This window comes from Hemitrygon akajei, chromosome 12 (genome assembly GCF_048418815.1).
Source record: "Hemitrygon akajei chromosome 12, sHemAka1.3, whole genome shotgun sequence".
Taxonomy (NCBI): Eukaryota; Metazoa; Chordata; class Chondrichthyes; order Myliobatiformes; family Dasyatidae; genus Hemitrygon; species Hemitrygon akajei.
The window spans coordinates 106,858,819-106,885,450 of NC_133135.1; the positions used below are offsets into that span (position 1 = coordinate 106,858,819).

At 49.9% G+C, this 26,632-nt stretch overlaps 1 protein-coding gene across 5 annotated transcripts in view; it reads right to left on the reverse strand.

The window, feature by feature from the left end:
• pak4 (p21 protein (Cdc42/Rac)-activated kinase 4) overlaps positions 1 to 26,632 on the reverse strand; it is a 217,866-nt gene that overhangs the window by 16,934 nt on the left and 174,300 nt on the right. For all 5 annotated transcript variants that reach the window (XM_073063795.1, XM_073063794.1, XM_073063796.1 and 2 more), the window contains 4 exons: positions 19,983 to 20,432; positions 16,712 to 16,845; positions 12,816 to 12,942; positions 8,521 to 8,646 (listed from right to left, as the gene is read on the reverse strand). In XM_073063795.1, coding sequence (XP_072919896.1) covers positions 8,521 to 8,646; positions 12,816 to 12,942; positions 16,712 to 16,845; positions 19,983 to 20,432 — 837 coding nt within the window. The remainder of the gene's footprint in view (positions 1 to 8,520; positions 8,647 to 12,815; positions 12,943 to 16,711; positions 16,846 to 19,982; positions 20,433 to 26,632) is intronic.

Sequence of the window (26,632 nt, forward strand, 5' to 3'; positions counted from 1 at the left end):
TGAAGAAAGGCAGAGGTCACTGGGGTTCTCAAAAGCAATCTTCATCCACTTCCCTTCCATACACCTCACTAAACCGATGGAGCACATTCAGTGACACACACACAAAATGACAGCACATCAGGCAGCATCAATGGAGAGGAAGCAACAGTTAATGTTTCTGACTGAGACCCTTCCTCAGGGCTGGAAAGGAAGGGGAGAAGTCAGAGTACAAGGTGGAGGAAGGAGTACAAGGTGGGGGAAGGAGTACAAGGTGGGGGAAGGAGTACAAGGTGGGGGAAGGAGTACAAGGTGGGGGAAGGAGTACAAGGTGGGGGAAGGGGAGGAAGGAGTACAAGGTGGGGAAAGGGGAGGAAGGAGTACAAGGTGGGGGAAGGGGTACAAGGTGGGGGAAGGGGTACAAGGTGGGGGAAGGGGTACAAGGTGGGGGAAGGAGTAAAAGGTGGGGGAAGGGGTAAAAGGTGGGGGAAGGGGAGGAAGGAGTAAAAGGTGGGGGAAGGGGAGGAAGGAGTACAAGGTGGGGGAAGGGGAGGAAGGAGTACAAGGTGGGGAAAGGGGAGGAAGGAGTACAAGGTGGGGGAAGGGGTACAAGGTGGGGGAAGGGGTACAAGGTGGGGGAAGGGGAGGAAGGAGTACAAGGTGGGGGAAGGAGTAAAAGGTGGGGGAAGGGGAGGAAGGAGTAAAAGGTGGGGGAAGGGGAGGAAGGAGTAAAAGGTGGGGGAAGGGGAGGAAGGAGTACAAGGTGGGGGAAGGGGAGGAAGGAGTACAAGGTGGGGGAAGGGGAGGGAGTACAAGGTGGGGGAAGGGGAGGAAGGAGTAAAAGGTGGGGGAAGGGGAGGAAGGAGTAAAAGGTGGGGGAAGGGGAGGAAGGAGTAAAAGGTGGGGGAAGGGGTACAAGGTGGGGGAAGGGGTACAAGGTGGGGGAAGGGGTACAAGGTGGAGGAAGGAGTACAAGGTGGGGAAGGGGAGGAAGGAGTACAAGGTGGGGGAAGGGGTACAAGGTGGGGGAAGGGGTACAAGGTGGAGGAAGGAGTAAATGGTGGGGGAAGGGGAGGAAGGAGTAAAAGGTGGGGGAAGGGGAGGAAGGAGTACAAGGTGGGGGAAGGAGTAAAAGGTGGGGGAAGGGGAGGAAGGAGTACAAGGTGGGGGAAGGGGAGGGAGTACAAGGTGGGGGAAGGGGAGGGAGTACAAGGTGGGGGAAGGGGAAGGAGTACAAGGTGGGGGAAGGGGAAGGAGTACAAGGTGGGGGAAGGGGAGGAAGGAGTACAAGGTGGGGAAAGGGGAGGAAGGAGTACAAGGTGGGGAAAGGGGAGGAAGGAGTACAAGGTGGGGGAAGGGGTACAAGGTGGGGGAAGGGGTACAAGGTGGGGGAAGGGGTACAAGGTGGAGGAAGGAGTACAAGGTGGGGAAGGGGAGGAAGGAGTACAAGGTGGGGGAAGGAGTACAAGGTGGGGGAAGGGGTACAAGGTGGGGGAAGGGGTACAAGGTGGGGGAAGGGGTACAAGGTGGGGGAAGGGGTACAAGGTGGGGGAAGGGGAGGAAGGAGTACAAGGTGGGGGAAGGGGAGGAAGGAGTACAAGGTGGGGGAAGGGGAGGAAGGAGTACAAGGTGGGGGAAGGGGAGGAAGGAGTACAAGGTGGGGGAAGGAGTACAAGGTGGGGGAAGGAGTACAAGGTGGAGGAAGGAGTACAAGGTGGGGAAGGGGAGGAAGGAGTACACGGTGGGGGAAGCAGTACAAGGTGGGGGAAGGAGTACAAGGTGGGGGAAGGAGTACAAGGTGGGGGTAGGGGAGGAAGGAGTACACGGTGGGGGAAGGAGAGGAAGGAGTACAAGGTGGGGGAAGGAGTACAAGGTGGGGGAAGGAGTACAAGGTGGGGGAAGGGGAGGAAGGAGTACAAGGTGGGGGAAGGAGTACAAGGTGGGGGAAGGAGTACAAGGTGGGGGAAGGAGTACAAGGTGGGGGAAGGGGAGGAAGGAGTACAAGGTGGGGGAAGGAGTACAAGGTGGGGGAAGGGGAGGAAGGAGTACAAGGTGGGGGAAGGGGAGGAAGGAGTACAAGGTGGGGGAAGGAGTACAAGGTGGGGGAAGGGGAGGAAGGAGTACAAGGTGGGGGAAGGGGGTACAAGGTGGGGGAAGGAGTACAAGGTGGGGGAAGGGGAGGAAGGAGTACAAGGTGGGGGAAGGAGTACAAGGTGGGGGAAGGAGTACAAGGTGGGGGAAGGGGAGGAAGGAGTACAAGGTGGGGGAAGGAGTACAAGGTGGGGGAAGGGGAGGAAGGAGTACAAGGTGGGGGAAGGGGAGGAAGGAGTACAAGGTGGGGGAAGGGGAGGAAGGAGTACAAGGTGGGGGAAGGAGTACAAGGTGGGGGAAGGAGTACAAGGTGGGGGAAGGAGTACAAGGTGGGGGAAGGAGTACAAGGTGGGGGAAGGAGTACAAGGTGGGGGAAGGGGAGGAAGGAGTACAAGGTGGGGGAAGGAGTACAAGGTGGGGGAAGGAGTACAAGGTGGGGGAAGGAGTACAAGGTGGGGGAAGGGGAGGAAGGAGTACAAGGTGGGGGAAGGGGAGGAAGGAGTACAAGGTGGGGGAAGGAGTACAAGGTGGGGGAAGGGGAGGAAGGAGTACAAGGTGGGGGAAGGGGAGGAAGGAGTACAAGGTGGGGGAAGGAGTACAAGGTGGGGGAAGGGGAGGAAGGAGTACAAGGTGGGGGAAGGGGAGGAAGGAGTACAAGGTGGGGGAAGGGGAGGAAGGAGTACAAGGTGGGGGAAGGGGAGGAAGGAGTACAAGGTGGGGGAAGGGGAGGAAGGAGTACAAGGTGGGGGAAGGGGAGGAAGGAGTACAAGGTGGGGGAAGGAGTACAAGGTGGGGGAAGGGGAGGAAGGAGTACAAGGTGGGGGAAGGGGTACAAGGTGGAGGAAGGAGTACAAGGTGGGGGAAGGAGTACAAGGTGGGGGAAGGAGTACAAGGTGGGGGAAGGGGAGGAAGGAGTACAAGGTGGGGGAAGGGGAGGAAGGAGTACAAGGTGGGGGAAGGGGAGGAAGGAGTACAAGGTGGGGGAAGGAGTACAAGGTGGGGGAAGGGGAGGAAGGAGTACAAGGTGGGGGAAGGGGTACAAGGTGGGGGAAGGAGTACAAGGTGGGGGAAGGAGTACAAGGTGGGGGAAGGGGAGGAAGGAGTACAAGGTGGGGGAAGGGGAGGAAGGAGTACAAGGTGGGGGAAGGAGTACAAGGTGGGGGAAGGGGAGGAAGGAGTACAAGGTGGGGGAAGGAGTACAAGGTGGGGGAAGGGGAGGAAGGAGTACAAGGTGGGGGAAGGAGTACAAGGTGGGGGAAGGAGTACAAGGTGGAGGAAGGAGTACAAGGTGGGGGAAGGGGAGGAAGGAGTACAAGGTGGGGGAAGGAGTACAAGGTGGGGGAAGGGGAGGAAGGAGTACAAGGTGGGGAAAGGAGTACAAGGTGGGGGAAGGGGAGGAAGGAGTACAAGGTGGGGAAGGGGAGGAAGGAGTACAAGGTGGGGGAAGGAGTACAAGGTGGGGGAAGGGGAGGAAGTACAAGGTGGGGGAAGGGGTACAAGGTGGGGGAAGGAGTACAAGGTGGGGGAAGGGGAGGAAGGAGTACAAGGTGGGGGAAGGGGAGGAAGGAGTACAAGGTGGGGGAAGGAGTACAAGGTGGGGGAAGGGGAGGAAGGAGTACAAGGTGGGGGAAGGAGTACAAGGTGGGGGAAGGGGAGGAAGGAGTACAAGGTGGGGGAAGGGGAGGAAGGAGTACAAGGTGGGGGAAGGGGAGGAAGGAGTACAAGGTGGGGGAAGGAGTACAAGGTGGGGGAAGGAGTACAAGGTGGGGGAAGGGGAGGAAGGAGTACAAGGTGGGGGAAGGAGTACAAGGTGGGGGAAGGGGAGGAAGGAGTACAAGGTGGGGGAAGGAGTACAAGGTGGGGGAAGGAGTACAAGGTGGGGGAAGGAGTACAAGGTGGGGGAAGGAGTACAAGGTGGGGGAAGGAGTACAAGGTGGGGGAAGGGGAGGAAGGAGTACAAGGTGGGGGAAGGGGAGGAAGGAGTACAAGGTGGGGGAAGGAGTACAAGGTGGGGGAAGGGGAGGAAGGAGTACAAGGTGGGGGAAGGGGAGGAAGGAGTACAAGGTGGGGGAAGGGGAGGAAGGAGTACAAGGTGGGGGAAGGAGTACAAGGTGGGGGAAGGAGTACAAGGTGGGGGAAGGAGTACAAGGTGGGGGAAGGGGAGGAAGGAGTACAAGGTGGGGGAAGGAGTACAAGGTGGGGGAAGGAGTACAAGGTGGGGGAAGGAGTACAAGGTGGGGGAAGGAGTACAAGGTGGGGGAAGGGGAGGAAGGAGTACAAGGTGGGGGAAGGAGTACAAGGTGGGGGAAGGGGAGGAAGGAGTACAAGGTGGGGGAAGGGGAGGAAGGAGTACAAGGTGGGGGAAGGGGAGGAAGGAGTACAAGGTGGGGGAAGGAGTACAAGGTGGGGGAAGGAGTACAAGGTGGGGGAAGGAGTACAAGGTGGGGGAAGGGGAGGAAGGAGTACAAGGTGGGGGAAGGAGTACAAGGTGGAGGAAGGAGTACAAGGTGGGGGAAGGAGTACAAGGTGGGGGAAGGAGTACAAGGTGGGGGAAGGGGAGGAAGGAGTACAAGGTGGGGGAAGGAGTACAAGGTGGGGGAAGGGGAGGAAGGAGTACAAGGTGGGGGAAGGGGAGGAAGGAGTACAAGGTGGGGGAAGGGGAGGAAGGAGTACAAGGTGGGGGAAGGAGTACAAGGTGGGGGAAGGAGTACAAGGTGGGGGAAGGAGTACAAGGTGGGGGAAGGGGAGGAAGGAGTACAAGGTGGGGGAAGGAGTACAAGGTGGGGGAAGGGGAGGAAGGAGTACAAGGTGGGGGAAGGAGTACAAGGTGGGGGAAGGGGAGGAAGGAGTACAAGGTGGGGGAAGGGGAGGAAGGAGTACAAGGTGGGGGAAGGAGTACAAGGTGGGGGAAGGAGTACAAGGTGGGGGAAGGAGTACAAGGTGGGGGAAGGGGAGGAAGGAGTACAAGGTGGGGGAAGGAGTACAAGGTGGGGGAAGGAGTACAAGGTGGGGGAAGGGGAGGAAGGAGTACAAGGTGGGGGAAGGAGTACAAGGTGGGGGAAGGGGAGGAAGGAGTACAAGGTGGGGGAAGGAGTACAAGGTGGGGGAAGGAGTACAAGGTGGGGGAAGGGGAGGAAGGAGTACAAGGTGGGGGAAGGGGAGGAAGGAGTAGAAGGTGGGGGAAGGAGTACAAGGTGGGGGAAGGAGTACAAGGTGGGGGAAGGAGTACAAGGTGGGGGAAGGAGTACAAGGTGGGGGAAGGAGTACAAGGTGGGGGAAGGAGTACAAGGTGGGGGAAGGAGTACAAGGTGGGGGAAGGGGAGGAAGGAGTACAAGGTGGGGGAAGGGGAGGAAGGAGTACAAGGTGGGGGAAGGAGTACAAGGTGGGGGAAGGAGTACAAGGTGGGGGAAGGAGTACAAGGTGGGGGAAGGGGAGGAAGGAGTACAAGGTGGGGGAAGGGGAGGAAGGAGTACAAGGTGGGGGAAGGAGTACAAGGTGGGGGAAGGGGAGGAAGGAGTACAAGGTGGGGGAAGGGGAGGAAGGAGTACAAGGTGGGGGAAGGGGTACAAGGTGGGGGAAGGAGTACAAGGTGGGGGAAGGAGTACACGGTGGGGGAAGGAGTACAAGGTGGGGGAAGGAGTACAAGGTGGGGGAAGGAGTACACGGTGGGGGAAGGAGTACAAGGTGGGGGAAGGAGTACACGGTGGGGGAAGGAGTACACGGTGGGGGAAGGAGTACAAGGTGGGGGAAGGAGTACAAGGTGGGGGAAGGAGTACAAGGTGGGGGAAGGGGTACAAGGTGGAGGAAGGAGTACAAGGTGGGGGAAGGGGAGGAAGGAGTACACGGTGGAGGAAGGAGTACAAGGTGGGGAAGGGGAGGAAGGAGTACACGGTGGGGGAAGGAGTACAAGGTGGGGAAGGGGAGGAAGGAGTACACGGTGGAGGAAGGAGTACAAGGTGGGGAAGGGGAGGAAGGAGTACAAGGTGGGGGAAGGAGTACAAGGTGGGGGAAGGGGAGGAAGGAGTACAAGGTGGGGGAAGGGGTACAAGGTGGGGGAAGGGGAGGAAGGAGTACAAGGTGGGGGAAGGGGTACAAGGTGGGGGAAGGGGAGGAAGGAGTACAAGGTGGAGGAAGGAGTACAAGGTGGGGGAAGGGGAGGAAGGAGTACACGGTGGAGGAAGGAGTACACGGTGGAGGAAGGAGTACAAGGTGGGGAAGGGGAGGAAGGAGTACACGGTGGGGGAAGGAGTACAAGGTGGGGAATGGGAGGAAGGAGTACACGGTGGGGGAAGGAGTACAAGGTGGGGGAAGGGGAGGAAGGAGTACAAGGTGGGGGAAGGGGAGGAAGGAGTACAAGGTGGGGGAAGGGGAGGAAGGAGTACACGGTGGGGGAAGGAGTACAAGGTGGGGGAAGGGGAGGAAGGAGTACAAGGTGGGGGAAGGGGAGGAAGGAGTACAAGGTGGGGGAAGGGGAGGAAGGAGTACAAGGTGGGGGAAGGAGTACAAGGTGGGGGAAGGAGTACAAGGTGGGGGAAGGAGTACAAGGTGGGGGAAGGAGTACAAGGTGGGGGAAGGAGTACAAGGTGGGGGAAGGAGTACAAGGTGGGGGAAGGGGAGGAAGGAGTACAAGGTGGGGGAAGGAGTACAAGGTGGGGGAAGGGGAGGAAGGAGTACAAGGTGGGGGAAGGAGTACAAGGTGGGGGAAGGAGTACAAGGTGGGGGAAGGAGTACAAGGTGGAGGAAGGAGTACAAGGTGGGGGAAGGAGTACAAGGTGGGGGAAGGAGTACAAGGTGGGGGAAGGGGAGGAAGGAGTACAAGGTGGCAGGTGACAGGTGAAACTGGGAGAGGGGGAGGGGGTGAAGTAAAGAGCTGGGAAGTTGGTCAGTGAAAGAGACAAAGAGCCGGATAAAGGGGAATCTGGTGAGGACAGACGACCATGGAAGGAAAGGGAAGGGGGACGAACACGAGAGGGAGGTGACGGGCGTGTTTATGAAGACATTTAGTAGTTTTCAGAATGCAAAATCACCTCATGTAACGCCAACTTCACAAGCTAAGCAGAACAGAGAAAATGTTTATAGAAAAAGCTACTGCTTAAAGATTGATTCTCTTCCTGTGTTTTATAACACAACGAAGAGAAATTTCTTTAGCCAGAGGGTGGTGAATCTGTGGAGTTCAATGCCAGAGATGGCCGTGGAGGACAAAATCATTGGGTATGTTTAACACCAATGATTTATTGAGGGGTTAAAGGTTACAGGGACAATGGAGTTGTGAAAAACAAAACTAGAACAAAAATTCAGAAATGATAGCATGACAGTCTTGATGGGGGAGAACAGGCTAATTCTGTGCCAGTATCTTACAGTCTAACCTCTTGACAAGAGTTACAGAAGCAAATTCTTTACATTGAAACACATGTACTTCAACATGCTCAGTTTTAGGTATGCTATTTAGAGTCATAGAACACTACAGAACAGCAAGAGGCCCTTCAGCCCATCTAGCCCATGCCAAACTATTAATTGGCCTATTCCCATCGGTCTGCATCTTGACCATAGCCTCCCATACACTTCATGTCCATATACTTAACCAAATTTCTCATAAGTATTGAAATCAAACCTTCATCCACCACCAGTGTTGGCAGCTCTTGCACATTCTAACCAACCTCTGAGTGAAGCTTCCTCTTAAACTTTTCATCTTTCACCCTCAATCCATGATCTCTAGTTGTAGTTCCAGCCAACCTCAGTGGAAAAAGTCTGCTTGCATTTATGCTATCAATACCTCCCCTCATAATTTTGTATACTTCTATCAAATCTCCCATGTTCCAGAGAATAAAGTGCAAATCTACACAATCTTCCCTTAAAACTCTCTAGACCCTACAACATCCTTGTAAATTTTCTCTGTACTCTTCTGTGTTCCATGGAATAAAGTCCTAACTGATTCAACTTTTCTCTATAACTCAGGTCCTTATTTAGTTTTGGAGTTTTCAATATTAACCAGTGTAAACTTAATATGATGGACTTCTTCCCTGCAAATCTTGACACTGTCAGTGACGAGCACGGTGGAAGGTTTCACCAGGACATTGTGGTCATGGAGAAACGGTATCAGGGCAACTGGAATCCATCAATACTGGCTGATTAGTGTTGGACACTTAAGCGAGAAGCCTCAGACACTGAGTACAAATGAACAATCATCAACAAAACATTTTTAATTTAGCTGAACTATTATAGAGTCAACTCCATTTATGAAATTAAATGCATTACATTCAAGTTAATTTATTATTTCTCTGAATTCTTACGTGATACAAATAATCTGAAATTATATTTGTTTTTAGCTTCAAGCAGTCTATCATAAACAAAAAAAGTTTCTAGAGAAGCAACAGATTCGGAAAAAAAATTGCTGTGCAGTGATAGTGGTTTGTTGTTGAGAATGAAGCCGATAAGGAAAAGCACAAAGTTACCTCGGGACCATATGGCATCCGGGAGATGAGCTCTGGTGCCATCCAGTAAGGTGTGCCCACCAGTGACTTGCGCCTTGGCACATCCTTTGACACCTGGGCACAGAACCCGAAGTCCGAGAGCTTCACCTGAAAGACAAATAGAGAGAGTGTAAACAACCCGTAACCCTTCACAGTACCTATCTTTAAATCCAGTCGAAATGCAGTGATATAGTAATTCGGGTGCAGGAGGGGAATTAGTGTTGAGCTAATGAAAGTTCTTTCAAAAAGCTTTTTCTTCCTCAGTCAGCATAAGAAAGACTTTATTGAACATAGCACAGCACTGGTGATAAAATATAGACAAGGGCCTTATAAACAATTTGTCAAGAGGTGTAGACTACAGCTATACGGTACATTTAGATAGATAGATAGATAGATACTTTATTCATCCCCATGGGGAAATTCAACTTTTTTCCAATGTCCCATACACTTGTTGTAGCAAAACTAATTACATACAATACTTAACTCAGTAAAAAATATGATATGCATCTAAATCACCATCTCAAAAAGCATTAATAATAGCTTTAAAAAGTTCTTAAGTCCTGGCGGTAGAATTGTAAAGCCTAATGGCATTGGGGAGTATTGACCTCTTCATCCTGTCTGAGGAGCATTGCATCGATAGTAACCTGTCGCTGAAACTGCTTCTCTGCCTCTGGATGGTGCTATGTAGAGGATGTTTATACTTCCTACTGAAGACTGGAGTTCCACAACTAAACCAGGAGCAGAGAACAATACAGGCCCTTCGGTCCACGATGTTGTGCTGACCATTTAACACAGTGCTAAATCAGTCCAACCCTTACCTCCCACAGATCCCTCTTCCTAAGATTCTCTTTAATGCCCCAAAGCCACTTGCCTCTACCATCACCCCTGCAGCACGTTGCGAGCACCCACCACTCTCGGTTACATAACTTACCTCTGGGACACCCCCTATACGTTCCTCACAATACTTTAAAATTATGCCCCTTGTCTCACCATTTCCACCCTGGGAGAAAGTCTTGGCTGTCCACTTGATCTATGCCTCTTGTCATCTTGTACATTTCATTCTTTAAATTTAGCTTTTGAGATTTCTTTTAATTCCTTTGACCTTTCGTCCTCCTGCAGGCCGCTGTTCTTGGGCCCATATGGTTCAATGCCTTTATCACGTTAGGCAGAGGGAACTCGGATCCCAGTACTGCACAGCTCATTTTCTCACTGTTTCCTTTTTATTTGCAATTAATTCAAAACAAATGCATGTTCAAACATGTCGGAAGACTGTTGGTGATCACAGAAACCAGACGACCAGTGGAAGAATGTGTTTTTGATTATGAAACAAGTTAAATGTCAACGAAAATAAAGAAACTCTGAAGCAACTCAGCAGGTCAGGCAGCATCTTTAGAAAATAATAAACAATCGACGTTTCGGGGTGAGAACTCTTCCTTTCCAGTCCTGAATAATGGTTTTGGCCCAAAATGTAGACTGTTCATTAATTTCCACAGGTGTTGTCTAGCCTGCTGAGTTCCTCCAAACATTTTGTGTGTGTTTCTTTGAATTTCCAGCACCTGCAGAATCTCTCATGTTTTTGAAAGAAACTGACTCCATTTAATTCCAACCTTCCTGCAGAAGAGAAATCTCTCACGCAGTACCTCACTTGGCCACAAAGGGGCACTCACATCCAACTAAAGCAAGCTGTGACCAGAATTAAGTGCTCTATAATTTTATAGTTCAGTTATTAGAGTGCCCCAAAACAGAATCAACCTTTTAATAACTAAAATCAAAGGTAATGACTGCTACATCAGGGGAATAATTCTTGTCCACGTGGCAAATGCAACTCCCTCAGACCTACAGAAATCTTCAAAGGCAGCGTGGCAGAGTCACTGAACAATTAGTTGAACCCTGCTGTGTATTTTCCGTTCTGCTGTGCGCACAGCAACTAGAACAGTAAACGTGCTTACTGACAAATCGCAGCCCAGGATACATGAGGAGGGCTGTACGCTTTGATGTACAGGCAATAAATAAATTAATCTAAATCCGAGCAGGCGGGGGGAGGAGAGTGCTGGTGTGAGTGAGAGGAGGGGAGCTGAAACATGCAGAGTGCACAAACACGTGAGAGCCAGCGTAGAAACGGGAAGAGCAGGGTGTACGAGAGAAGAGGATACATTGGAGGAGGGGGTGACGCACAACGGTGAGGGGCAGAGGGGAGGAGAGGCCATACTGCCTCCCAAAAGCATCCACTCCGTCCACTTGGCAATGGAAACCAAGACATCGGGTGTATACGGTTAAAATGGAGGATGACAGGCTCTTGATTAGGAAAGGAGTCAAAAGTCCCAGGGAGAAGCCAGGAAAATCAAGCAGCAAACTCAATGGGCTGAATGGCCTAATTCTTCTCCTATGTCTTATGGTCTTTCCAAAGTATCCAAAATAATTAAAGATTCTACCCAGTCTGACATCTTATCTTCTTACCACCTCCCTAAATGCTTCAGAACACGCACCCCCAGACCCAGGGACAGCGTTTATCCTGCTGCTGTAGGACCACTGACTACTCTCGTACGTTCAAAACGAACTCGCCGGCTGGAGGCCTGTGACAGGTAGTGTGCCACAGGGTCTGGTGCAGAGTAAACTGAACCAGCAAGTCTGCAGATCGGTGATCATGATCACCATGATCGGTGGCGTAGAGGACACCAGTGGACTCTACGTCCTGTTTCTCTAAAACCTGTCCTGCCATGCAGCATCCATCCTGCCCAGACAGGCCCGACAAGATAGAAAACTTCCCAGCAGACATTGTGGGCAACGCTTTAACTGGCTTGAATTATGAACTGAAGTAACAAGCACAGGCGATTTTTAACAAAATGGTGCGTGATATTCACGATCCACAAACAGCCCATGGTAGTGGAGTGGTTAACACAAGTAGTTACAGCACCAGTGACCCGAGTTCAATTCCCGCTGCTGCCTGTACAGAGTTTATACGATCTCTCCGTGACCGCGTGGGTTTCCTCCGGGTGCTCCGGTTTCCTCCCACAGTTCAAAGACGTAGTGATTAGTAGGGTCATTGGGATTAGGCTGGGGTTAAATCAGGAATTGCTGGGCGGCATCACTGGAAAAGCCTACTCTGTGTTGTATCTAATAAATAAATAAATAAAAATCCATAAGATAAACCCAAAAGAATTCAGAAAGCAAAATCTTTGTTGTGCAGTTGCAGCGGGTTCTGGACCAGCTGGAAAAATGGCAGATAGAAGTCAATGAAGACAAGGTGAGGTGTTGCACTTTGGGAGGACAAACCAGGGTAGGATTTACACAGTGAACAGTGGGGCACTGCGGAGTGCGGTAGAAGAGGGAGCTGGGAATATAGATCCGTAATTCCAAGAAAGAGGCATCACAGGTAAAGAGTTGTAAAGAAAGCTTCTGGCACACTGGCCTTCAGATATCAAAGTTTTGGTACAGGAGGTGGGATGTTATGTTGATGCTGTATCAGATGTGGTGAGACAACATTTGAGACATAATCGTGTGCAGTTCTGCTCACCGATCTACAGGAAAGATGTAAATAAGCTTGAAAGGGAACAGAGGAAATTTACAAGGACATTGGCCAGGACTTAAGTTATCAGGAAATGTTGAACAGGTTAGGATTTATTCCCTGGAGCGTGGGAGAATGAGGGGAGATTTGATAGTATACAAAATTTAGGGTGGTGAGGTGGAGATACACCTTTACCAAAGGAGTTTTAAGGCACTCCTCCCCTCTGCTAGCCTGCAGGTCACCCTTGGGCAAGGTATAGCGCCCGCCTAGACCCTCACCCCCAATCAGGGTCACGTGGAGCCATGGGAGCAGGTTCCACGAGCAGCCGGTGCACATCACACATCCTGGTTATGTGACCACTGACGCCAGGCAGACAATCTCTGAAGAGTATTGACCACGGCTGGGGTAACTCGCCTTGTAAAAACACTGCCCAGAAGGTGGTAATGGCAAACCCCATTTGCCAAGAACAATCACAGCTATAGACTACAATCACCCACGTCATACGAAACAGCACATAATATGATGATGAATCATTAAATCACGTTATCTTGTGTAGGATAAAGATGATTTACAGAGACTGTTACTAACATTAACAAAAGTAGGAGGAGCATCATAATTTCAAAAACAACCCACACAAAATGCTGGAGGATCTCAGCAGGTCCAGCATTTTGTGTGTACGTTGCTTTGTATTTCCAGCATCTGCAGATTTCCTCCTGTTTATAATTTCAAAAAGGCCACAATAGCACGCAGTTGTCTTGCAACATGCACCTACCCTTCCGTCGTGGGTTAAGAGAATGGAATCGCTCTTGATGTCTCGGTGAATCACTCCTTGTGCGTGGAGGACGGCCAAACCCTTCAGCACAGACAAGCAGACGGTCGCTATCTGTTCTTCATTCATCCTGTGACACAGAAATTAAGGCACTATCGTCAGGTAGCTGCCATCTTTAACCTCTTTATCATTTAAAACAGCGGGAGAGATTCCTCTGGCCAATTCCTTTCCTTCAAAGTAGATTTCATTTTAAACTCCACATTCAGCCCTGAGGTTCATTTTCCTGCGGGCATACTTAGTAAATCTACAGAATAGTGACTATAACAGGATCAATGAAAGATCAACCAGAGTGCAGAAGAAAACAAACTGAGCAAATGCAAATATAAATAAATAGCAATAATAACGAAAACATGAAGTAATGAGACAGAGTCCTCCGAGAGAGATCAATGGTTGTTGGAATATCTCAATGACGGGCAAGTGAGGGTAGTTATCCCCTTTTATTCAAGAGCCTGAATGTTGAGGGGTAATAACTGTCCTTGAACCCGGTGGTGTGGGTCCTGAGTGATGCACCATCAATAACTCTCGGAGACGGGAGGCAAAAGATAGGCTTTTATTAGCTGCAAACGTGACCACAACATCTTGGAGACTGAGGGAGGAGCAGTGCCTCCAATCGCCTTTATACAGGGGTCTGTGGGAGGAGCCACAGGAGCAGTCAGCAGAGGGGCGTGTCCAGACAGGTATACACATAGTTTATCACACTGAGAGGCTCTTGTATCTTCTACCTGAGGGCAGCAACAGGAAGAGAGCATGTCCTGGGTGGTGAGGATCTCTGATGATGGATGCTGCTTTCCTACAACAGTGTTTCACGTAGACATGCTCAATGGTTGTGAGGGCTTCACCCACGATGTACTGGGCCAATTCCACTACCTTTTGTAGGATTTTCCATTCAAAGGCATTAGTGTTTCCATACCAGGCTGTGGTGCAGTCAGTCAATACACTCGGCACCACACATCTAAAGGAGTCTTTGATGGCATGCCAAATCTCCTCAGTTTGCTAGAGGCGCTGATGTGCATTCTTCACAATTGCATTTACACGCTGGACCCAGAACAGATCCTCTGAAATAGTAACACCCAGGGATTTAAAGTTGCTGACCCTCTCCAGTTCCGATCCTCCGACGAGGACTGGCTCATGGACCCCTGCTTTCCCGGTCCTGATGTCTATAATCAGTTGCTTAGTCTTGCTGTCACTGAGTGAGAGGCTGTTTTTATGACACACACTCAGCCACATTTTCAGTCTCCCTCCTGTATGCTGATTCATCACCACCTTTGATATGGCCCATAACAACAGTGTCACAGGCAAACCTGAATATAGTGTTGGAGCTGATTGCAATTACTAAAATTTTAATCAGCCAAAGTTTATAGCTAAGCAAAAAAGATGAAAGATTTGCTTCAAAGAAAAGCAGCCTATTTATTCAGAACAACTGAATCCAGATCCATTATTATTCATGGGGTGTAGTGACCACTTCTGCATTGTGTATGATTTTTTTTTATTTGAGAGTAAAAGCATTTTACTTCTCTCTCTTTTTCACTGGGTCGTGCAACACGGGGCGCTGCCATTCAGTCTACCGTGCCTCTTCCGTAACCTTGGAAACCATTTCTTTGAATCCCCTCTCAATTTCTTTTTGAAAGCTAGTGCCCGAGCTGAACTCTGGGCACAGGACCAGTCAGCTGCTGGGACAGTGGATCAATGGTGACAGAGGCAGCCAAGGGAGGACTTTCATTGCTCCCCCTCGACACTCCTCCTCCTCTTTTGGAATACCTGACCTGAACATAGAGTAGATGTGGAAAGGATGTTCCCTATGGTGGGGGGTGGGTGGGTCTAAGACCAGAAGACGCAGCCTCAGAAAAGAGGGACGTCCATTTACAACAGAGATGAGGAGGAATTTCTTTAGCCTGAGGGTGGTGACTCTGTGGAATTTGTTGCCACAGGCAGCTGTGGAGGCCAAGTCACTGGGTGTATTTAAGGCAAAGGTCAGTATCAGAATCAGGTTTAATATCATGGGCACTTGTGAAATGTTTGACTTAGTGGCAGCAGTACAATGGTAGAGAGAGAAAAAACGGAATTGCAGTAGAAATAAATATCTATAATTATCTATCTATATATCTATAATTAGTTAAATTAAATAAGTGCAAAAGTGGAAATAAAGAAGTGGTGAGGTAGTGTTCATGGCTTCAAAATCTGTTCAGAAATCGGATGGCAGAGGGGAAGAAGCTGTTCCTGAATTGCCGAGTGTGTGTCTTCAGGCTTCTGTACCTTCTTCCTGACAGTAGCAATGGGAAGAGGGCGTGTCCTGGGTGATGGGGATCTTTACCAGTGGATGTCGACTTTTTGAGGCATCGCTCCTTGAAGATATCCTGGATACAGTGGAGGCCAGAGCCCATGATGGAGGAGACTGAGTTTACAACTCTCTGCAACTTACTTTGATCCTGTGCAGTAGCCCCCTCCCCCTCCCCACACCAGACGGTGATGCAGCCAGTTAAAATGCCTTGATTAGTCGGGGCATGAAGGGATACGAGGAGACGGCATGAGACTGGGGCTGAGAGGGAAAGTGGACCAAATGCTCCTGTACATTATGGTCTCCTTGAACTCGGCTGCATCAAGTGCTGTATGAGTGTAACACCACTGGATCCTGCTTTGAACCATCTGTTTGTGCTCAAATAGATTTGTGTTTCTATAGCAACTTCCACATCCCTTTCAGAGCAGTCCAAAGTACTTTATAGTCAGTGAAGTACTTTTTAAATATAGACACCGCTGTCATGTAGGAGGCACAGAAGCTGCTTTGTGCTCAGCAAGCTCTTACAAACAGTGGTACAATAATGAGCACAGTCTATTCTGTAGGAATTTTAACCAACTAAAGACGGAGTATTTCAGACCATAAGATATAGGAGCAGTATTAGGGCATTTGGCCCATCAAGATTTCTCTACAATTTCATTATGGCTAATCCATTTTTCCTCTCAGCCTCAATCTCCAGCCTTCTCCCTGTATGCCTTCATGCCCTGTCCAATCAAGAATCTATCAATCTCTGCCTTAAATATTAGTAAAAACTTGGCCTCCACAGCTGCCTGTGGCAACAAATTCCACAGATTCAGCCTCACTGGCTAAATAAGGACCTCATCTCCCTTCTAAAAGGATGCCCCTCCATTGAGACTATTCCCACTGGTCCTAGACTCTCCCACTGTAGGAAACATCCTCTCCACATTCACTCTATTGAGGCCTTTCAACATTTTGATAGGTGTCGATGATGTCCCCTCTTATTCTTCTGATTTCCAGTGAGTACAGGCCCAGGGCCATCAAACACTCCTCATATGACAAGCTGTTCAATCCTGGAATCATTTTCGTGAACTTCCTTTAAACCTTCTCCAGTGTCAGCACATCCTTCCAAAGATTTTCTCTGAAATTCTTTTAAAAGAGCATAACAGGACCTTTACTGTCCATCTGGGAGCTTAGTAAGTGTTTCCAACTAATACTCAATTAAAGTCATTGGGTACATTTAACTGGAAGTTGATAAGTAGTCAGGGTGTCAAAGATTACCAGGGAGAATGCAGGAGAATGGGGTTGAGAGGAATAATAAGTCAGCTTAAGATGGCATGTTGGAGCAGACCTAATGGGCTGAATAACCTAATTCTGATCGTACGTGCTCCCAAGTGGAAAATTAGCACCCTCTCTACGCCAGTGAAGCATCACTCTAGATTTTGTGTTGCAGGATCTTGAACAGGGGTTCCCAACTTTTTTTATATCATGGACCAATAGCATTCAGTCTGTGAACCCCAGGTTGGGAATCTCTGACCTAGGAAGAGTTTTTGACTCTCTGAATATGTCATCGCACTCTGAACCATACCTGGTGTGCGTTACAATGTCAGTCAGTGCCCCTCCTTCCAGGAATTCCATCACTACCCACAGCTCGTCATCCACCAGATAGCTATTGTACATCTCCACCACGTTTTCATGATGGTAGTCTCGCATTATCACAACCTGCAGAGGGGAAGAAAAGAGGGAATGCTATAACGTGATGTGCTGAGCAGAACACACAAAGTGCTGGAGGGACTCAGCAGGTTAGGCAGCACCTGTGGAAAAGAATAAACAGTCGACATTCTGAATAAACCCCTTCATCTGGTTCCTCCCTTCCCTTTCTCCCCTGGTTCACTCTCCTCTCCTATCAGATTCTTTCTTCTTCAGCCCTTTACCTTTTTTCACCTATCACCTCCCAGCTTCTTATTTCATTCCATCCTGCCCCACCCAGCCACCTTCTCCCCCATCCGTTCTCCCCGTAAACTTTGACGCCCTTAGTTCTACCTCTCACCAAGACTCCAGACAGTTTACAGTGGCCAACTAACTCATCACCCTGCACGCCTTTGGAATGAGAGAAGAAACCCACACGGTCACAGGGAGAACATGCAAACTCTACAGAGACAGCGTCAGAGCTCAGGGCCACACGAAGCTGAGGGGCAGGAGGCCTATACACTCCCAGGAAATGGTGATGCAGTGAAGAGGGCTTCACAAGCAGGAAATCTCTTCTCCTCACCTTCCTATCACCTCCCTCTGCTGCCCTTCCTCCTTCCCTTTCTTCCACGGTCCACTCTACTCTCCTGTCAAACTCTTTACCTTTTCAACCTATCACCTCCCAACTTCTAACTTCAATCCCCTCCCCCAGCCACCTGGCTTCACCTCTCACCTTCCAGCTTATACCCTCCCTCCACCTTCTTATTCTGGCTTTCTTCCCCCTTCCTTTCCAGGGTATTGTCCCAAAACACTGACTGTTTAATCCTCCCTGTAGATGCTGCTGAAATGCTCCAGCACTTTGTGTGTGTTGCTTTCTCACAGTCTCCTGAAGGAAAGTGGCCAAGTTGGGCAGGGGGCAGCGGGGGGGAAGGAAAGAGGGCTGCCTGTGCATTTGTCCTCCAGCAACTGTGCCAGAAACCCGAGGAACTTTTGTGTGCTCAGAGGGACGGCCATCAGCTGCTGCTCTTGAGATCTGGTCACAGACAGCTGGTGTGAAGCTGGTTTCAGGATTATTTTCACCAAGTAAACACCAGAAGCATTCTCTCAGTCAAGACCTCCACACAAAACGCAGAAGCCAGATCCACGATACTCCATGCACATTTTTTGTCTTGAACTGTTCACATTCCCACAGATCCTGCCAGTTCAAGGAACAGCCTCCATGACGATTTTGTCTTACCAGGGGTCCACAGACTCCATGGTGAATGGCAGGGTTCCACGGCATAAAAATGGTTGGGAACCCCTGATTTACAGTCATCATTATGTACCATGTCTATGACTTGGACACCATGATTGTTCTTGACAGATTTTTCTCCAGAAGTGGTTTGCCATTGCCTTTTTTCGGGGCAGTCTCTTTACAAGACGGGTGTCCCCAGCCATTATCAACACTCTTCAGAGACTGTCTGCCTGGTGTCAGTGGTCACATAACCAGGACACCACCTGCTCCCAGGGGAGGGGCTAAGCAGGTGCTACACCTTGCCCAAGGGGAACCTACAGGCTAATGGAGAGAAGGAGTGTATTACCCCTCCTTTGGCAGGCCCTTCAGACCATGCCACCCGGCAACCCCCGACAACACCGATTTATCCCAAAGCCAATCAATCACGGACAATTTATCAACCCGATACATCTTTGGAAGGTGGGAGGAAACCGGAACACTCGAGGGAAACCCAAGCGTTCTGGGGTGGGGGCACAGGGACCCTGGGGGAGGATGCCAGGATTGAACTCTGAATGTCAGTGCCCTGAGCATTGTTAATTGCATTGTTAGTGTGGCACCCTTTACTAAGGAACAACCACTGTGCTCCCATTACCTTCATTAAATATCAGGTTAAGCTCACTAGCCAAAGCCAATTAAGGCAAAACCATCCCTCAGTTTCTGTATGGGCAGTGCTTCCTCCAAATGCAAGGAAACTATTTCACAAGTAATTTAGTTTACTTTGGGATTTAATTTGTCTCAACCTCCACTGCCGTCTAGGAGAGCTGGGTGCTGTGAACCAGGCCACGGCAATATTCTCCAGGTTTGGCTGGTGATATGTTGTCAATCTTGCTCAGGAGTGAGCACCCTGGTTATGATTCTTTCCCTTCACTGTGTGTCAGGATGAGTCTGGGAACTGGGCAGGGCAGGGCTGGGAATTGCCTGCATTGTCAAAGAGCCAGCCGCAGCTCATCTGCATTACACTGACATGACTGAACAGAAAGTCCCTGAACAGAAGCAGGTGGGGGGGGGGGGGGGGGGGAGAGAAAGGGAGATGGGAGAGGGTAGGATGGGCCAGGAGAGGGGGAGGGGTTGGAGGGAGGGAGAAAGAGAAGGAGAGGGAAGTGGAGGAACGGGTGTGGTGGGAGAGGGAGGGATGGGGCGGAGGCAGGAAGGGTGGGGTGCTGGCCGTGTGGGGAGGGAGGGATGGAGTGGGGAGGTGGAGTGAGGGGGGGTACAGAATAGGTGAATGTAGGGGGGAAACGAAGGTAATGAGAGCAAGAGGCAGATGTACTGTACAATACATGCACACGTGACACGCACAAGCTGGGAAGCAGCTGTCTACCTGCCATGCTTTGCTGAGCTTGCCAGCAAATACCTGCTCTCTCTTACCTGACATTGGAACATTAAAGCACAGTACAGAACCTTCAGCCCATGATGTTGTGTCCACCTTACACCCTACTCCAAGATCAATCTAACTCTTCCCTCCCTCATAGCCCTCCATATTTCCATCATCCATGCGGCTAGCTAACAGGCTCTTAAATATCTGCTTCTATAAACATCCTGGCAGGGTGTTTCCCACACACCCACCGCTCTCTGGGGGTAAAAAGCTCTAACACCCCTAAACTCTCCCCCAGTCATAGTAAGGTTAAGCCCCCTCGTACTAGCCATTTCTGCCCTGGCTGTCCATTCGATTTATGCCTCTTGTCATCTTGTAGACCTCTTCAGGTCATCTCTCATCCCCCTTTGCTCTGAAGAGAAAAGCCCCAGCTCAGTCATCCGTCTAAGCTAAATGTCCCCAATCTATCTGCCCCTGTCACCACCCCTGGTGGAGTGTTCCATGCACCCAGAACATCTCTATCAACTCTCCTCCACCCAGGTAGCCAGGGGCTGCGGTGAAGACCTCCATGACCCAGCTTACCTCATTGAAGAGCAGCTCCCGCCTCTGCTGTTTCCTCAGGTCCATCTTCTTCACTGCCACCAGCTTGCCTGTAGACTTCACGGTGGCGATGCAGACGATCCCGGTCGAGCCTTCGCCGATCTTAATGAAATTGTCCAGGTACGTCCGGGGGTCACCCGGATCCACCACCATCTGCAGGGCTGCTCGGAACTGCTCGTGGGACACCCGCTGCGGCTCTCTCTGGGGCGACCTGGACTCAGAGGCCGGGGGCTGTGCTGGGTACGGGGGCTGGGAGCTGGGCTGAGGACTGCGTGCCAAGTGCGTGTCAGAGGCGTGAGGGGACAGGCCCGCGTGCCCTGCCTCCACGTGGGCCGGCTTGAAGTGACCCTGCTCTGGCTTATTTGCACTGTTCTTGGTAGCAGTGGGGCCATTGTGCCGGACTTCGTGAGGTACTCCTACCCGGACATCAACCTTCGCACAAAGGGAGAACACGTTAGAGAAACTAGATCACATATTAGTTATGTGCACTGCAGTACCCACCCGCCCAGCTGACCACAGGTCAGTGTGGCTGAGGAATCAGCCAACTTTAATGGTTCAACTTAATATCAGAGAATGTACACAACCTGAAACTCTTACTCTTTGCAGACATCCACAAAACAGTAAAAACTCCACAGAATGAGTGACAGAATAATGCTAGAAAATCCTAAAGACCTCTCGCACAAGCAACATCACCCCGCCCACCAACCACCTTGCAAGCAATAGCAAAGTCCCAGCCACCATGATCTAGAGTATATCAGAAACTACAGTCATCTCAGACAGGCTCTCCCTCTCACTAGTGAGAGAGAGAGAGATATCGCTCCTGCAACAGTGAGGGGAGAGACCAGCAACTCACTGTTTCGATGGCACAGTCTGCCGTGTTGTTTGTCTGCACTCTCTGACTCGAGGACAAGACAGAGAGAGACAGGGGGAGACACACACACACACATACACAGATAAGCACATTATTTGAGTGCAGTGACCTTCTTTAAACAGCAATGTACACCACCTTATCTTCAAGGGGAAGCTGAAAACATACTAATCTTGGCCTTAATGTACTCTGCCCTGCTCCACCATTCAATCTGCCCTGAGTAACACTTGCCTCATCTACCCTTCCGTTCTCTTCACTTGATGTCCAATAATCTATTAGTCAATTTAAATATACTCCATGACTAAACATCCAACCCCTTCAGAGACAGAAAGTACCAAAAATTCTCCAGTACTTGAGAATTTCTGTCCATAAGAGCCAAGCCCCTCTGCAGAGATGCCATCTCACAGCCAACAGCCCATCAATTCCAGGTAAAACAAGACCACCGTTCATTCTTCCAATGTTCAGAGAGAATAGTTCAACATGTTTGCCATCTCTCCCAACAGGGCACATCTCAACCAAGGAATTAATCGGATAGGAAAGAGGGAGAAAATGTGAAACTCTAGTTAGAGGGAAGGGTGGGAGGGTTGCCTGAGGGAAGGGGAGTGAGCGGGGGGGGGGGGGGTGGAAGGAAGAGTGCACGGATGGGGGAAGGCACCAGGGCGGGGGGGGGGGTGCTAAAGGGTGCGGTTGAAGAGGGGTTGAGGGAAGGGAGGGAAAAGCAGGCATGGAATGCATTGGGGGACTGGTGCTGGGAACAAGGATAGGGAAGGAGGAAAAAAAGCCTGAAAGAACGAAAAACAAAAATCCAAACTATGATGGATGTAGCTGCAGCTCCCTCAATCCCGGCACGACTCCATCAATCAATCGCCTTTACTGTACTTTTCCACCAATGCACAACGCACACATTCTATGACAGACAATCCCCAGCATTCTTAAAGACCAAACCGTAAAAAGCAGCAGATATGAACCATGTTTGTTAATACTGAAATCTAACATCCACCGGGAGCAACGTACAACCTGGGTCAGTTTAATGCTGAGGTCACAGCAGATATTGCATCACAAAGCAGGTTAGCTGCCTCAGTACGTCCAACACAAGGGAAGGCAAACACTCCCCTCATCACTGGACCTGGGTGATGAGGCTCTCTTGTGCCTTGCTGCGACAGGGAGCACTAGCCAAAAGCGAGGACCTCCTGCACACAAGTTATGGAGGGCTGGAGGCAGGAACTTGCATTCAACCTCCTTTCATTTTGGGAGAGGAATACTTGCAACTCCAAGGTGTTTTCACAGCCTAAGGACACCCGACATGCTTTAGGGCCAGTGAGGTGTTGATGAATACAGTCCAGTCCATCACTGAGCACATCTACAAGGAGCGCTGTTGCAGAGAAAGCAGCGTCCATCATCAGGGACACCCACCATCCAGTCCATTCTCTCTCCTCACTGCCGCCATCAAGATGGAGGGTACAGGAGCTTCAGGATTCTCAACAAAAGGTTCAGGAAGAACTCCTGAACCAGCGTGAATAATTTCACTCTCTGCAACCCTGAAACCCTGTAGTCCTGTGTAGGTCTGTAGTCTAGTGTAGCTTTCTCTGTGTTGGTTGTTTTTTTACGTAGTTCAATCTAGTTTTTGTACCGTGTCATGTAGCACCATGGTCCTGAAAAACGTTGTCTCATTTTTACTGTGCACTGTACCAGCAGTTATGGTCGAAATGACAATAAAAGTTGACTTGACTTGAACTGATTCCACAAACTACAGACCCTGTTCTAAGGACCCTACAGCTCATGTTCTCAATATTAATTTATTATTTTCTACCTGCATAATTTGTTGCATTTTGCACATCGGTTGTTTGTCTTTGTTGTGTGTGATCTTTTATTGATTCTTTTTTTCTATTTATTGTCAATATGTGCAAGAAAATGAATCTCAGGGGTGTACATGGTGACACAGACCTACTTATTGACAATGAATTTATTTTGAACTTGGGTGCCCCAGCTGAGGCGTTCTGGAGTTCAGGCACCGTTCTGAAAGGAGTGCCTGTGGAACATGTTGCTTTTCGCTGGGTGCTCTGCTTTCCTCCCATAATTCAAAGACATAGGTACCCAGGCAGGTTAATTGGTCATTGTAAATTAGCCCCTAATTCGGTCAGGGTTAAATCAGTCTTTTGGGGTTGCTGGGGATGGAAGGGTCTACTCCACACTGTATCGCTAATAAATTTTTTAAAAACACAATTAAAAACCTTGATGAAGGGATAGCAACCTGTGCTGTTAAGTATTCCTTTCCCCACAGCCTACTGGGAGGTTCTAGAATTTATTCGGGAAATCCAGCATCAGCTCCAGTTCTGCTTTGAGACACTTTTGTAATGTGATTTCCACTGTAGTATAGGCAGATTGGAGCCAATCTTTGCACAGTGAGCAAACGGCAAAGGAAATGTGCAGTCCTGCCAATCGTTGATTGCAAAGGGGTGACAAAGAAGAAAGAGGAAGTTGGGGGCAGATAGAGTAGGGGGCTGGGGGGTAGAGTGGGGACTAGAGGGGGAAGCGGGGGACAGGGGCTGGGGTGAGGGTGTGTGTGGGACAGAGGGGGGTGAGGGTGTGTGTGGGACAGAGGGGGGTGAGGGTGTGTGGGGGTCAGGGTGGGTGAAGGTGTGTGGGGGTCGGGGTGGGTGAAGGTGTGTGTGGGGGGTAGCGGATGTGCGTGTGTGGGGGTAGTGGGGGATGTGTGTCGGGGTAGAGGGGGGTGTGTCGGGGTAGGGGGGGGTGTTGGGGTAGAGGGGGGTGTGTCGGGGTAGAGGGGGGTGTGTGTGGGGGTAGAGTGGGGTGTGTGTGGGGGTAGAGTGGTAGAGTGGTGATCATAGATTCTTTGGAAAGGGATGCTTACTGGCTTAACGATCCTGAATGTGGGAAATCGCGGTTTGAAGATAAAATTATTGGTCTTGGAGCAGTTATGAAATGTCATTTATATGACAGGAGGCCTTTGAGAATTGAACTCAGCTATGTAATTAGTTAATCACAAGTAAGACATGATGTATTTATTCTTAGTGCTCCCACTCCAGCTTACCCACTGAGACAGGGAAACTGGAGCAGATGTGCACAGTGTATGGTGAATCCGCACATCACCAGTCTGTCTTGTGCTATTAAACTTAGAAGATTACAAAGGGCATTGCTTACAGCTTTCATGAAATATTAATAAAATTGTGCGAGCTTCCTATGGTAAAGCTCCCTCTCGGCCAGATGTCAATGTTAAAATCCCTCTACAATCACAGATGGCGTGACATCTAAAACTTTGACAAACTTCTATTGATATGTGGAGAGTGTACTGACTGGCTGCATCACAGCCTGGTACAGAAACACCAAAGCCCTTGAATGGAAGATCCTACAAAACTGTGGTGAATATGGCCCAGTCGATCACGGGTAAAGCCCTCCCCACCACTGAGTACATCTACATGAAACACTGACTCAGGGTCCGAGGCCTCAGTACGCCAGGCCGGTCCGGAATTGTACAGATTGCTCTAATCCAAGGCTTCCCAATCTGGGCTCCATGGCCCCTTGGTTAATGGTATTGGTCCATGGGAACCCCTGCTCTAACAGATCATTACAACATAGCTAACATAACTTCCTTCTTTACTGCCACTTCCATTTGCAAAGTTCACTCTGATGGTGCACCTGGCCAGGTACTGAAAATGTGCCAACCTGCTGGCATCTTCATCCTCTCACTGTTGCAGTCTGAGGTTCCCACCTGCTTCAGCAGGGTTTCTAGTGCCCAAGAAGAGCAGGGTGAGGGGCTAGATTACTTCTGTTTGTATACTGAAATATCAAGACATCCAGGGAAACGTACTGTTCGTTTCAATGACCACAGTGTTCTGGGGAAGATGCCCACAAGCGTTGCCATGCTTCCATTGCCAATATAACATGCCCACAACTCACTAACCCTAACCCGTACATCTTTAGAGTGTGGGAAGAAACTGGAGCAGCTGGAGGAAACCCACACGGTTATGGAAAGAACATACAAACTCCTTATAGACAGCTGTGGGAATAGAAGCCCAATCCTCTGATAAATCACTGGTGTTGTAAAGCAGTAGGCTAAACTTATGTTGTCGATTCACCCAGCGGCATTCACAGCTACCACAACAAAGTGCTTTAAAAGGTTTGTCGTAGCTGATCAATTCCTGTCTGACCAAGGACATGGACCTGCTGCAATTCACCTACTGCCACAACAGGTCTACAGTGGACACAACCTCATTGCTCTTCACAACCACAAGGCAGACATCAGACTACAGTTATAGGTAACAGCTCAGCATTCTACACCATCACATCACTCCCTCAGTACCAATAACCGAACTGGAACTAGATTCTGGTATCAGTTAACAGCTCAGTATTTGACACCATCACATCATTCCCTTAGAAGTAATGACTGGACGGCACCGTAGCGTAGCAGTTAGCACAACGCTTTACAGCACAGGTGACCCAGGTTCAATTCCTGCCACTGCCGTGAGGAGTTTGTACGAGATTATGTGGGTTTCCTCAGGGCGCTCTGGTTTCCTCCTACAGTTCAAAAACGTACCAGTTGGTAGGTCAACTGGTCATGTGATTAGGCCAGGGTTCAATCGAGGGATTGCTGGACCAGAAGAGCCGTAAATAAATAAAACTGAGCTGAAACTGGATCCTCAGCTTCCTTATAGAGAGACTAGTGTGGACCGGTAATAACATTTCTTTCTTGCTGAAATTTAACACAGGCGCACCTCAACAACCTGTGCCTGGCCCACTGCTCGACTCCCTACACTCACGGTTGTGTGGCTACACACAGAACAGACGACATATAAATTCGCCAGTGACACCAGTGCAGCTGGCTGAATCACGTAGCAACCAAGATGTGAACAGGAGCAAGACAGACCGGCTCGTCAAGTGGTGTCGCAACAACCTCACACTCTACGTTAGCAGGACAAAGGTCTTCAGGAAGGGCAAGTCAGGAGAGCACACACCATTCTCTGTGGATCGAAATAACATCTCCACCTTGCTAACAATCAACACTGGGATGTGTGCTTAACTCACTGCTCTACTCTCACTACACCCATGGTTAGACACAGCTCAAAAGCCATCTGTAAATTTGCTGACAACACAACTATTGTTGGCAGTATTTCAAACGGTGATGAGAAGCATACAGGAATAAGATATATCAGCTAGTTGGATGGTGAACACAGGAAGAACCTCAGTAAGACCAAAGAACGGACTATGGACTTCAGAAAGGGTAAGATGAGGGAACACAGTCCTCACAGAGGGGTCAGAAGCGGAAAGAGTGAGCAATCTCAGGTTCCCATCTCTGAGGATGTATCCTAGGCCCAACAGATCGCTGCAGCTACAAAGAGGGCAAGACAGCGACTGTACTTCATTAGGAGATTGAGGAGTGCATCACCAAAGGCAACTCGCAAATTTCCACAGATGTACCGTGGAGAACAGTCTAACTGGCTACATTGCTGTCTGGTATGGGGGGTGGCGTGGGGGGAAGGTGTGCTACTGCATAAGATCGAAATAAATTGCAGAGTTGTAAACTTAGTCAGCTCCAACACAGGCACTAGTCTCTGTAGTATCCAGGGCATCTTCAAGGAGTGATGCCTCAAAAAGGTGGCATCCATCATTAAGGACCCCATCACCCAGGACATGCCCTCTTCTCATTGCTACCATCAGGGAGGAGGTACAGGAGCCTGAAGACACACTCAATGGTTCAGGAACAGCTTCTTCCCCTCTGCCATCAGATTTCTGAATGGACAATGAC